Source organism: Mastigoproctus giganteus, chromosome 8 (assembly GCF_048544385.1).
Source record: "Mastigoproctus giganteus isolate SK-2022 chromosome 8, ASM4854438v1, whole genome shotgun sequence".
Lineage (NCBI taxonomy): Eukaryota > Metazoa > Arthropoda > Arachnida > Uropygi > Thelyphonidae > Mastigoproctus > Mastigoproctus giganteus.
In genome coordinates, this window is record NC_143582.1 from 198,861,442 (window position 1) to 198,875,085 (window position 13,644).

The 13,644-nt window shown below is 37.5% G+C and overlaps 1 protein-coding gene across 1 annotated transcript in view; it reads left to right on the plus strand.

Annotated features, from left to right (window-relative positions):
- LOC150082161 (uncharacterized) overlaps positions 1-13,644 on the plus strand; it is a 184,577-nt gene that overhangs the window by 17,808 nt on the left and 153,125 nt on the right. Inside the window, exon 3 of the mRNA XM_090380441.1 lies at positions 8,270-8,361. Within this exon, the coding sequence (XP_090236567.1) occupies positions 8,291-8,361 (71 nt within the window). The 5' untranslated portion in view covers positions 8,270-8,290. The remainder of the gene's footprint in view (positions 1-8,269; positions 8,362-13,644) is intronic.

Consider the following 13,644-nt stretch of genomic DNA (forward strand, 5'->3'; position numbering starts at 1 on the left):
TGACCAATTTAGAGTTAGGTAACTGTAATGTAATACAATAAATATATATATATATAACATTGTCATCCTAATTTGTGTGTATCCAGTGGCTGTACAGGTTGCTGTGATAGTACAAATCAGTGATTCTGAACTGTTGGCCTTCGATTCACCATTTTCTTCAATTCTGTTCTGTTTCCTGTTATGATTTTTAAGCCATGGCCACCATAAGCCCTCTTCTTTTAATGCTTGCATGACACTACTGATCCATCCTCCTCTTAGTATGCGGCGCCTCCGTAGCCAGGTGGGAAGGAGCAGCAGTGCATAGCACACGCTTCTTGATTAGACCGGGGTTCGAGCCTGTCGCCACCAAATATGGAGGATGCGGAAAGGTCAGGGAATGACCACCGCATATCCCGGAGCAATATGGCCTTAGTTGCTAATGCTCCTAAAAACCAAACAACAAACATCCTCTTAGTATGCCTTGAAGCCTGTTATTATTAAATTTTGCTTCAAATACTGTATCTGTTTAGCTTCCTGCATTCCATCATTTCTACATACCCATACTATTTTAAGTTTGCTTTACTTATCATTGAATATTTTTATCCTCAATGAGATTTTTTCTTATGATCTTACTTAGATAATATGATCTTACCTTTACCTCCATTTGTCAGCTCTATTTATATTTCTTAAAACTCACATTTCTGAAGATTCCAATTTTTGATTATTTCCTTTATTTTTTACCCAGTGCTAGAATAAAATTGTCTTAAAAACTGTTTAAAATTGCTAATTTTTGTCTTTTAGCTAATTTCCCTCTTTCTTCAAATGAATTTATTTAACTAGCATCTTAAACCTCCTACCTTACATAATTTGTTGTTCTCCATATGTAATCTTTCATCTTCATTAATGGTTGTTCCTAAATGCAGAATTACTAACTTTCAGTTAAACAAATCCCAAATGGAGGTTCTTGTTATGTTCCCATAAATTTTATATAATTTCTCTTAGTGTGAATTTTGATACTTGTAGGCTATATGAATATCCTTGCGTTACTTCAACCATTATGTCAAGTGAATTCCTCATAGGTTGAGGATACCTCTCTGTCTTCTCTCATTAAACCATCCCTTTATCTATAACCAGGGTTTTTTTTCTGCCGGAACGACATTCCAGAAGTTAAAAAGAAATCAAAATATCATATATTTAAAATAAAAAAATATTTTAAAATGAAAGTTATCAGTAATAATAAATAATGATATTGGCTCATTGTGCATCAGTGGAGAGTTAAGCTAGATGCACAGTTTGACTTTGTGACTCATCTATTGAAGTGGTCACCAATCATAACACTTAATTAATAATTAAAACACTTAAAAAACCATGGCTTATTCAGGACCATCGTGCAGCCCTCTGCATAAATTGTTAAAAAAGAAATTACAATAAGATATATGATAACATGCTTTTACTGTGGAAATCTTTATACAAATTTGAATTATAAACAAATAATACCTATTAATTTAGTTTCATTAATTAGTTTTGTCCAATTTGCTATACAGTACTTTTATCATTTGAAATTACAAAATTAATGTTCATGACACCCTTAATTAAAAGCATCACTGGTGAATGAGAATGCATACTGTTTATTTTGCATGTGTTGATACGCCTCACTACTGAGGCATATCAACACATGCCTCACTACTGAATACATTGGGAATAATCTAACTAATAGAATAAACTTATCTGCAAAAAAAATCAAAAAAAAAATCATCCAATCACTTCCTCGTTCATTTCACAAGTATATGTAGTCTCAGTTCCAGTCTCAACGATTTCCATCTCCACTTAGTCTGCCAATCTGTACATACCTTTTCTTACAGAATCGCAATTACCGGTTGATTCAACCACTGCTCATCTCAGTTGTCCTAATTATTAGCTGTGTGATTCCTTTCACTTCAAAGGTGGTACTTGTGTGTGAGTCTATTCTGATATTCCCTTTCAAAGACTTAGCAATTTGGAATCTCCTCCTCTTTTTTATTTTTTATCTTCTCTGGCTTAAATTCTCTCTATCCAGTTATTCATCTGTTGCCTCTGTTGTTCTCCCAACTTCAGTAATCACTTGGAAGTCTGTAATTTTACCCCAGGGGTTCACATCTGGTGAACCCCGGCTTAGCACACCCAGAGTCCTGAGCTGGATATCATCATTTTCTTTTTCTTGGTGATTCCCTTCTACTTATCTCTCTCTCTCTCTGGGTAATTCAGAAAAATTTTTTTTTGGCTAGTGCAGCATAAACCTCAGGCTTCCTTGCACCATGTGACTAATAATAATAATAACTTTCTCACTTTGAAAACTTCACTTTCTTCACCAGTCCAACTTTCCTAACAGTGAGCTAATTTTCCTTGGTGATTTTAATGTTCTCAACTCCAGCTGATTTCCATTTTCTAGTCACGTGGACCCATATGGTCAAGATGCTAAGGCTTTTGCAATTACTACACACAGCCAACGCTGTTGATCTTTTTTCTCACAAACCAACCTTCCAAGTGCATGGTCCTCTAGACACCTCAGATCACAATTTGGTGATGGTCTCTTCTCCAGTGGAGCCTTTCTCTTTTGACCATTCTCAACCTTGTGTTGTTTGGCCAGATAAGAATGCAAAATGGGATGATCTTCAAAATTTCTTTCCTTCTTTTCATTGGTTGGATTACTGTTTTAAATCTTCAGATGTCAATATTTGCTCAGATCATATCAGTGAAATCCTTTATTCCACACTCCACCTTAAAATCTTGACCTTTATCTAAACCATGATTTTTCAATTATTTTGCTAAGACTATTCAAGATAAGAAGGTCGCATATCACAATTTCTTGCATCTAAAGCTCATACAAAAGCTTGCAACAATTGTAAAGCAGTTATTAATTAGTCGAAACAAGATTTTGAACAGGCTAAGAGTAGCAAACTTGGTTCTTGTCCGAATGGTAGTCAAGTGTTCTCATCTCAAGAGACCAGAATACTAAATAGCATTGGCATGCCAAAAGCTATTTGCCAAAACTTTTGCCCATCTCTATTCCCACCTTTGTCAAAACTGATACCAAGAAAGTGTCAGGTCCTGATGATTTATCTCTCACTTGTTCTCCAAACCTATACTCCTGAGCTTACTCCTGTTCTGTGTCACCTTTTTATACTTACTTATTTCATGGTGATTTCTCTTCTAATTGTAAATTTGCTCATATCCAGCTAGCTCCAAAAAAGGGTGACATATCCTTTCCATCCAAGTATCATCCCATTGCACTTACTTCTACTCTTTCTAAAGTAATGGAGAAATCCATTAAGCACCAACTCCCAAACTATCTAGAAACCTTCTATCTGATCAATAATCACCCATATGGATTCCATCATTGTTGATCCATTAGTGTGACTTATGTTATCCATCTATGGACAAATTCAATGGAAAAGGTTGGTGAAACTCAAGTAATTGTCCTTGACACGTCAAAGGCTTTTGATAATTTTTGGGGTAAAGGTCTTCTAAATAAATTTCCATCTTATGGTTTGCCAACTGTTTTTTGTAATTGGATATCCAGTTTTCTCTCTGATCACTACTGCAGATGATGGTAGATGGCTCTCTCTCTCTCTCTCTCTCTCTCTCTCTCTCTCTCTCTCTCTCTCTCTCTCTCTCTCTCCCTCCTAACTTCTACTCTAATGCAGGTGTTTCCTAAGGTTCAGTTCTTTCTCCCACTCTTTTCTTCTTGTATATTATTGATCTTCTTCCATTGACAAGAAATCCTATCCATAGTTTTACTGATGATAAGACAGCATTTCACCTGCCAGTTTGTGAAACCTTACCCTGCACAAACAGCTTCAACTTCTCAAATATCCACTACCAATTCCTTAAATTCTGATTTCCAAATATTTCTCTAATGGGCAAAGGTAACTTAGTTTATTTCAATATTTCTAAAACTCAGTCCTGTCTTATATTTTGCAAAAAAGGATTCTTCTGCTCCTATGCTTATCTTTGATTACACTCTGATTTCTAGACAAGATCACATATTTCTATTAGAGATTACCCTCACTTCTAATCTCTCCCTTAGCATAAGCACCTCACAAATATTGCATCTTCTGCACCTAAAAAATTGAGTTTTCTCTTTTGCTCTCAGCATTACTTTTCTTCCAAACAGCTGCTCAATCTGTACAAATCTCAAATCTGCTGTACTGTGGAATATTTTCCCTCATCTGGAGTGGTGTTCCCCAAAACCTTTCTCAGGCTTCTAGACTTCATTCAAAAGAGAGCAGTTAGGTTAATTAACAACCCATCTCTAACAAAGTCTCTCCATTTGCTATCTCATAAACATTCTGATTCTGCTAAATGCATTTTCTATAGATACTTACATTGGCACTGTTCTTAAATAAACAAGTGAGAGTGCAGGGCACATGGCAAAAGTAACAAGTGGCCAAAATGATAAAATAATTTTTTTCTTGGGATCTCAAGAAAAAACGCAAATTTTTGGCTAAAGCTGGCTAAAGGAAAATTTCCGCACATCTATCCTACATCTGTCTTTCCTCAATTTGAATTTATGCCCTCTCAGGTGATTATTCTGAGCAAGAGGAAGAATCCCATCGGCATTGACCATGCTCAAACCATTCAGGGCTTTATACACCTCTATCAGATCACCTCGCCGGTGCCTAGTCCCAGACACTGTAATTTGCAAAACTTAAGCCTTTCTTCGTAAGCGCAACCCTTTGTTCCATTCACTAATCTTGTTGCCCTTCTCTGTACTCATTCCAGCAGCTCTACATCCTCCTTGAAATGAGGCCTCCTGACCTGTATACAGTACCCAAGGTGTGGCCTGGCCATTGCCTTATACAAGGGAATAATCACCTCCTTACCCTGCTAGAAAAATTCCTGTATATCATTGACAAGACACCATGAGCTACTCTTGCAGCCCGTCTGCACTGCTCAGAGAACTTCATATCTGCCTGCACAATTACCCCCAGGTCCTTTTCATTCTCTACCACTGTCAGTGTAGTACCACAGAGTTGATACTTTGCTCTGGGGTTACTGTTTCCAATATGTAGTACTTTACATTTGTCAATGTTAAACTACATTTGCCACCTCTCAGCCCATCTGTTCAACCTTTCCAGATCCTGTTGCAGCAGCATAGTGTCAGTAGTGTCCTTAACAACCCTGCCAACCTTTGTATCGTCTGCAAACTTGGACATTAAGCTTGATATACCATCATCAATATCATTTGTAAATACAGAAAACAATAATGGACACAACACTGAACCCTGATTGTTAGTTATTGTTTGTTATTTTGGTTTTTAGGAGCATTAGCAACTAAGGCCATATTGCTCCGGGGATATGCGGTGGACAACTGAACCCTGAGGGACTCCACTAATAACATTAGTCCACGATGAGCTGTGTCCATTGATTACCACTCTCTGTCTTCTCCCCCTCAACCATCCATTTATCCATAGCAGCAATTTGCCTCCAATGCCACACTGCTCCAATTTGTGCAGCAGTCTTCCATGTGCAACAGTATCAAAAGCCTTTCTAAGATCCAAATATATAATATCAAAGTTATTCCCTGCATCCAGTTCTTTTGTTACAATATCATAATATCCAATCAAATTGGTCAAGCAAGACTCCCTTAACAAAACCATGCTGTGTCCGAGCTATAACTAAAGTCTTGTCTAGATAATCCTGCAGTGCTTCTTTAACCAGTGCCTCCATTAATTTTCCTGGAACAGGAGTTAAACTTGCAGATCTATAATTACTTGTGTCAGCCTTTGAACCTCCTTTGTGAATTGGTGTCACATTTGCACATTTCCAGTCTATGGGTACCTCCCCTGAGTCCAAAGAAGCTCTCATAATTATGGCTAAGGGTTTGCTTACTTCCTTTGCTGCCTCCTTTAATATAACTGGATAGATTACATTCACCCCGGGTGCCTTTTTTATGTTTATCCTCAACAATTTCTCCTCCACTTTCCTCTCAGTTATTACAAAATCATCTAGCTCACTGCCAGAGTTTACTTCACCTCTGGCATTCCCCTTCCTGAATAACTGCTCATGTGTAAATGTAGATGCAGAATACTCGTTTAGTTTGTTAGCCACCTGAGCAGGATCCTCAACTGTTGAACCATCAATATCCAGTGGACCAATCTGATTCATCCCTTTCCTTCTAGAGTTTACATAGATAAAGAATTCTTTTCTGTTTTTCCTTGCATACTTTGCCAAGGATTTCTCATAATCTGTCTTTGCCTGCCTAATCTCCTTTGTGACTTGGTTACAGACCAGCTTATATCTATCATAGGCTTCCATGTCACCCATTAATTTATATGTATCCCATGCATTTTTCTTCTCATTAGTTCATCTGACATCCATTTAGGCCTAAACCTTGAACAATATTTCTTAGTTGGTATGTAAAGCCTAGTAGCTTCCAAGAGAAGGTCTTTGAAAGCTTCCCATTTTAAATTTGCTGTTGGTAATATCATCAGTTGGTCCCACTGTATAGAATTTAAATACTATCTCAGACCATCGTAGTTGCCTTTACGAAAGCAAAAACCCTTCCCTTTACCCCTGATGGTAGTTATCTCTTTGAGTAAATCCAACTTCAGCACACTGTGATCACTGCCTCCTAGTGGTTCCTTTATCTGCAGATTCTTAATGCATGAAGAATCACTACTGATAATCAGATCAAGAGTATTACTCCCTCTAGTTGCCTCCCGAACATGCTGATGTAGAAAACAATCATGCAATAAATCCACAAAAGCCTTGCTAGTGTGTGAGTGACCAACCCACAAATTCCAGTCAATATCTGGGAAATTAAAATCCCCCGATTATAAAACTCTCTGATTTACTGGCCCACTCTATTTCCCTGTACAGTTTCTTATTATACTCATCAGAGTCATTAGGCCTATAGCACACTCCTACTCTCAATTTTGATCTTCCAATGCTTATGTCACACCAAACTGACTCGACACTGCACTGTTCAGCGATGTCGACTGGCTTCACTTCCTTGGATTTTGTGTGTTTCTTAACTAATAGCATAACCCCTCCTCCCTTCCTATCCTGTCTATCCTTTCTGTACACATTGTACTCTCCAAATTCCAGTTCTGCATTCCGTATAGCTGTGTGACACCACGTCTCTGATATCCCAACAATATCTGCCTTTGATGTTTTGTGCAATACCTCAAATTCATCAAATTTATTTACTAAACTTCTAGCATTGGTGTACACGCAAGTATACATGCACCTGTTCCTGTTCTTAGCAACCCTAACACAACCCATGTGTTTACTTATACCACAATGACTCTCAGCAGTCTCTGAAATATCCTGCATCTTGTTTTCCAGGCTGCTACTCATTCCAATAGAAGCAGTGCAAGAATCACTTTCACCTCTGCCAGTGGCTACTGTTAATCTATTAGTCCTTGTATCCCCCACCAAGCTAGCAGTTTTCCGACCCACCTAACACTGCCTCGATAGCATCAGCAAATATTCTTGCACCCTTTCTATTTAAGTGTATCCCATCCCTGTAGAAGCAGTCTCTCCTGTTAACAAGTACAGACCAGGCTGAAATAAATTCTACCCCTTGAGCCTTGCACAATCTTTCCAGGGCTGAATTGATCGACAAGGCTCTCATCATATACTCCCTCCTCCTATTTAAGTAAATCCTACATCTGGCTTTGTGATCTCCCATTGTGATCACTTCCACTTAGTGGGTCTTTTATCTGCAGATTCTTAATCATGAATAATCACTACTGATAATGTGTTTTCTGCCCAAAGACAGAAAAATCCCTTGTCAGCATCAAAATCAGATTAAAGAAAGGCCCTTCTCTAAATGTTTTATTGGTATTAAGTTTATGATATAAATTTAAGGTAATTAATTAACGTAGTTGTGATATTTTTTCAAATTTAAACAATTTCAGCCAAAAAATGCAGTAAAGTGTATTTGTGTTAAGTTTTGTTAATATTGTTCTTCTATAAATCTAACATACATGTAGATTTGGCAGCTTTGACAAAATGTAAATAAAATCTTTGAATAATAATGTGATAAAATCTTTGAATAATAATATATAAGAAATGAAAGTAACTTTTGTGATAATAATAGATTTGAAAAAATGTATCCAAGGTAGAGTTGTGCACCATAGCCTTAATCGCTTTTGCATGAATAAAATCCAAATCCAATCCAAGGTAGAGTAATTTTTTAATATTTTTAAAATGTTCTATAAAAATCTCATTAATTAAATCCAAATATAATTGCATTTCTTCTTATGTTGATTTACTTATTTGTCCCTTTTGCATTATAAAACAGGAAAATAACTGAGTCTTGAGGATGACTGTTAGTTATAGTGCTGAAGTTGCCACCAGTAGAGGATTTGGGTGCTTTTGGAAATTACTCTTCAGGTAATATTAAATATTGTATAATTAAAGATATTTCACACTTTAAGTAATATCATCAAAGTTTCTTGCGACGACCAACTAACTGGTTAAAATGAATTTTATTAAAATAAAAATGATATATACATAAGATAAAACAGAAATAAAATAAGATAAAAGCATTAAAATACAAGATAAGAGAGTTAAAATATATATAATAAAAGCATTAAAATACATAGATAAGAGAGTTAAAATATATATAATAAAAGTGTTAAAATACATAGATAGTAGCTTTCGAAGCGGAGTGCCACTTCATCAGCTAGTGTGTGAATGGTGTACTTCAGTATATATTAATGGTTACAATAGCATAAGTCAGCTGGGCATTATCATGTATCACGAGTCTGGTGTCGGTAAAGCAGAATTACCTACACGTGTTGATCGCCAGCGCTCATCGCACTGCAGTACAGTACATTCTATAATAGGGTGTAAGGGTACTCCCCTCATCCGATTCATAGTACTATTATTGGTGGCTATGTGTAGTGCTTCAAGCCATGAGTGCTGGCAGTAATCACGTGAACAGTTGACAATTTCAATATCCCATTGGGGATCAAGATTGTGCTGCTCAACCCAATAATGTTCGGTGACTGTGGAGCGTTCAAAATTAGCGGTTCGCAGAGCCACCTCATGCTCAGAAACCCAATCTTTTAATCTTCTACCAGATTCACATACATACCACACCCCACAATCCGGACACATAATACGGTATACGGAACCACTCCATACGAAAGGAGGAACTGGTGTTTTTACCTTAGAAATAATAGATCGTAATTTCCTCCCTGGAAATTGCACACATCGTATATGATGGTGACGCAAAATCCTAACAAGACGTTCCGATACTCCTGGATAATAGGGGATGTAGGCGGTAGAGATAAATTGATTGAAGCAAGGCGGGTTAGATTTTGTAACAAATTCGTGAGCCTGAAGCTCACAGCTATCTAGAACATGAGGTGGATAGCCGCAATTTGAAAGCTCCGCCCTAATTTTAGAAATCTCCAACTGCCTGTCACCAGTCGAACTAGAGTGCATCCAAGCATGGGAGAATAAGGTGCGAGCAGTGCTATGTAAATGACCAGGGGTGTGCGCAGAGCCATAATTGGTAAATTGGCGTGCACACATTGGCTTCCTAAAAACGGAAGTTACTAAACGCGAATCCATGTGCTGGACTAACACATCCAAAAAAGGAAGGATATTATCAACTTCTAGTTCAATTGTAAACTGAGTGTTGGGCAACAGGGAATTGAGATATTGCAGCAGCCCAGATTTTGATCCTCACGGTACAATTGCAAAAATATCGTCAACGTAACGACACCTGAGAGTGATAGGAATAGGTAAGTTCATGAAAATCTGACTCTCAGGTTCCTCCATGGCGATATTGGCCACGATATGACTAACAGGGGCACCCATTGCTGTGCCCTGTATTTGGCGGAACAGAGAGTCATTGAACATGATCACACCCCCTGTTAAACACAGATTGAGAGCAGCTATTGCCTGCGCAAGACGTCTTTTGAGCAGGGATGCCACATGGGAGATAGAACCTCGCTCTCTACAGATGATATCTGTACTGCTCTCAATCTGTGTTTAACAGGTGGCATGATCATGTTCAATGACACTCTCTGTTCAGCCAAATCACGTGTACGTAATTCTGCTTTACCGACACCAGACTCGTGATACATGATCATGCCCAGCTGACTTGTGCTATTGTAACCATTAATATATACTGAAGTACACCATTCACACACTAGCTGATGAAGTGGCACTCTGCTTCGAAAGCTACTATCTATGTATTTTAATGCTTTTATTATATATATTTTAACTCTCTTATCTTGTATTTTAATGCTTTTATCTTATTTTATTTCTGTTTTATCTTATGTATATATCATTTTTATTTTAATAAAATTTATTTTAACCAGTTAGTCGGTCATCGCAAGAAACTTTAATGATATAATGCAACCTGATGCACAAGGCCTGTTTTCTAACTTTAAATAATATTTTATTTGCTGTATCAAATAAGTTTAGGGCAAAAGCCTCATGCCACAAGAGCTAGAGAACATTATTATACAGGTATGCCAACCTTTGTTTTGCATGTATCAGTGAGCAAGCTGGGTTTGCTATTTAATGCATCACTGTCATATTGCAGAAGCACTTCACAATGAGTTGCCTCAGTATTGCACTACTCTAAATAAAAGTACTCTTAGAATGTATTCATTAACCCAGTGTTAGAATTCTTCATGGACTGCACAAATGGTTCTCAGGGAGAACAGTTTGCCCACTGTATGCCCACAGTACCCCAATGACATTACTGAGAGAAATAAAAATGAATATTTTCATATATTTCCCTTTGTGAAAAATTACGCTATCTCATAACTGTTAGTATTTATGAAGATTAGTATAAGTTATGAATTTTATTTTAATATTATATTAGTGTGTCTCCTTTAAGTATCACCATTTACTATTATTTTCATGTAAGTTTAATACTGCTAACTTATGAAAGTTGACAGCACTTTGGAGGGGGGAGAATCACACTAAAATGTTACAGGGCTGCCAGTTTGGCATACCTAACAGTTTTAATTTGGGATAAAAAAAAATGAATGCTCAAATAGGCTTCTGACAGAGAATAGAAAACATCAAATAATTTGCAGATGAGGGTGAGAGAAACAGAGAGAGAACGATGAGAAAACAGTAGAGGTCAGACCACCTTTATGAAACCATGTCAGTGGAGACTGAAGACCTGATCAATCCAGTAATGAGAGAAATCCAGGACATGTGAGATGTTACAGCTGTTAAAAAAACCTAAACAAATTTTGGACAAATGACTCATGTTTAAAGAGCTATAAATCATTAATACAGGCAGGGAAAAGCCTCATTTTATACATAGTAATGAGCAAACTAGGTTTTCTACTTAATGTATTGATCTCATATTGTGGAGGCATATTACTGTGAGTTGCCTCAGTATCGTACCTCACATACTGTGGATATATCTCCTCACTGGGTTGTGTTAGTCATATAGTGCCTACACTACAGTATACACTTTAAATAAATATTGACATGCTTTTTCGGAATTGGAATCTTCAATATCATCGAATTGAATCACAGAAAATAATATATTTTGTGTTTAGTGAAATGATTGGTTCTTTAGCACTGATGGTTATTTTACACACACACACACACCTCATAGAGTATATCTGAAATGCTATTTAAGGTATGTTATATAGAAGTTGCACTATAACAGAATTGATAAAAATCCATATTTGCTATAAAAGAACTTTATATGTAAAAACTAAATAGGCCAGGGAAACGGGGAACATGCTATGTAAAAAGGATAGGTGGAACAGGACCAGGGTATGTCTGCCAGGGGCAAAGGTTGATAACGTTGTAGAGCGGATATCATCTTTCAAGGGCACAAAAGGTGATATAGTTGTACACGTTGGCACTAATGATATTAGGAGTAGGAGACCGGCAGAATTACTCAACAAGTACAGGTCACTGTTGAAAAAAAGCCGAGAATTAGGGTTGAATTTGAAAGTGTCTGCAATTCTGCCCAGACACGATAGGAGGGAGTATATGATGAGAGCCTTGTCGATCAATTCGGCCCTGGAAAGATTGTGCAAGGCTCAAGGGGTAGAATTTTTTTCAGCCTGGACTGTACTTGTTAACAGGAGAGATTGCTTCTACAGGGATGGGATACACTTAAATAGAAAGGGTGCAAGAATATTTGCTGATGCTATTGAGGCAGTGTTAGGTGGGTCGGAAAACTGCTAGCTTGGGGGGATACAAAGACTAATAGTTTAACAGTAACCGCAGGCAGAGGTGAAGGTGATTCTTGCACAACTTCTATTAGAATAAGAAGCGACCTGGAGCGAGGGGTGTTGGGGGTTTCAGGGACGGATGGCAGTCATCCTGGAATAGTTGGATATATGGGATGTGTTAGGGTAACAAGGAATAGGCATAGGAGCATGTATGCTTGCATGTATACCAATGCTAGAAGTATAGTAAATAAATTTGACGAAGTGTTGGTCAAGACATCAAAGGCGGATATTGTTGGGATAGCAGAGACGTGGTGTCACAAAGATATAAGGAATGCAGAACTGGAATTTGGGGAGTACAATGTGTACAGAAAGGATAGACAGGACAGAAAGGGAGGAGGTGTTATGCTGTTAATTAAGAAAAACATAAAATCAAAAGAAGTGCATCCAGTTGATATAGATGGACAGTGCACTGTTGAGTCAGTTTGGTGTGACATAAGCACTGCAAAAGCAAAAATAAGAGTAGGAGTGTGTTATAGGCCTAATGACTCGAATGAGTACAATGAACAATTGTACAGAGAAATAGAGTGGGCCAGTAAATCAGAATGTCTTATAATGGGGGATTTTAACTTCCCAGATATTGACTGGAACTTGTGGGTTGGTCACTCACACACTAGTCAGACTTTTGTGGATTTATTGGATGATTGTTTTCTGCAGCAGCATGTTCGAGAGGCAACCAGAGAAAGTAATACTCTTGATCTGGTTATCAGCAGTGATCATTCGTGTATTAAGAATTTGCAGATAAAGGAACCACTAGGTGACAGTGATCACAGTGTGCTGAAGTGGGATTTACTCAAAGAGGTAACTACCGTCAGGGGTAAAGGAAAGGGTTTTTGCTTCCGTAAAGGGGAGTACAGTGGTCTCAGACAGTTTTTAAATTCTGTACAGTGGGATCAACTGACGATGTTACAAACAGTAAATTCTAAGTGGGAAGCATTCAAGGAATTAATCGTGGAAACTACTAGACTTTTCATACCGATGAAGAAATATTGTTCAAGGTTTAGGCCTAAATGGTTATCAAATGAACTAATGAGACTCGTGACAGAGAAGAAAAATGCATGGGATGCATATAAATTATCAGGCGACGCAGAAGCCTGTAGCAGATATAAGCTAGTCTGTAATCAGGTCACAAAGGAGGTTCGGCAGGCAAAGGCGGATTACGAGAAATCTTTGGCAAAAGATGCTAAGAAAAACAGCAAGGATTTCTTTACTTATATAAACTCTAAAAGGAAGGGAATGAATCTGATTGGTCCACTTGACATCGATGGTTCGACTGTTGATGATCCTGCTCAGATAGCAAACAAACTGAATGAGTATTTTGCATCTACATTCACACGTGAGGAATTATTACAGTTTGAAAATGGAAGAAGGTTATCAAATTGTAGCAGTGTGCTTAATGATTTTGTAATAACTGAGAGTAAAGTGGAGGAGAAATTGTTGAAGTTAA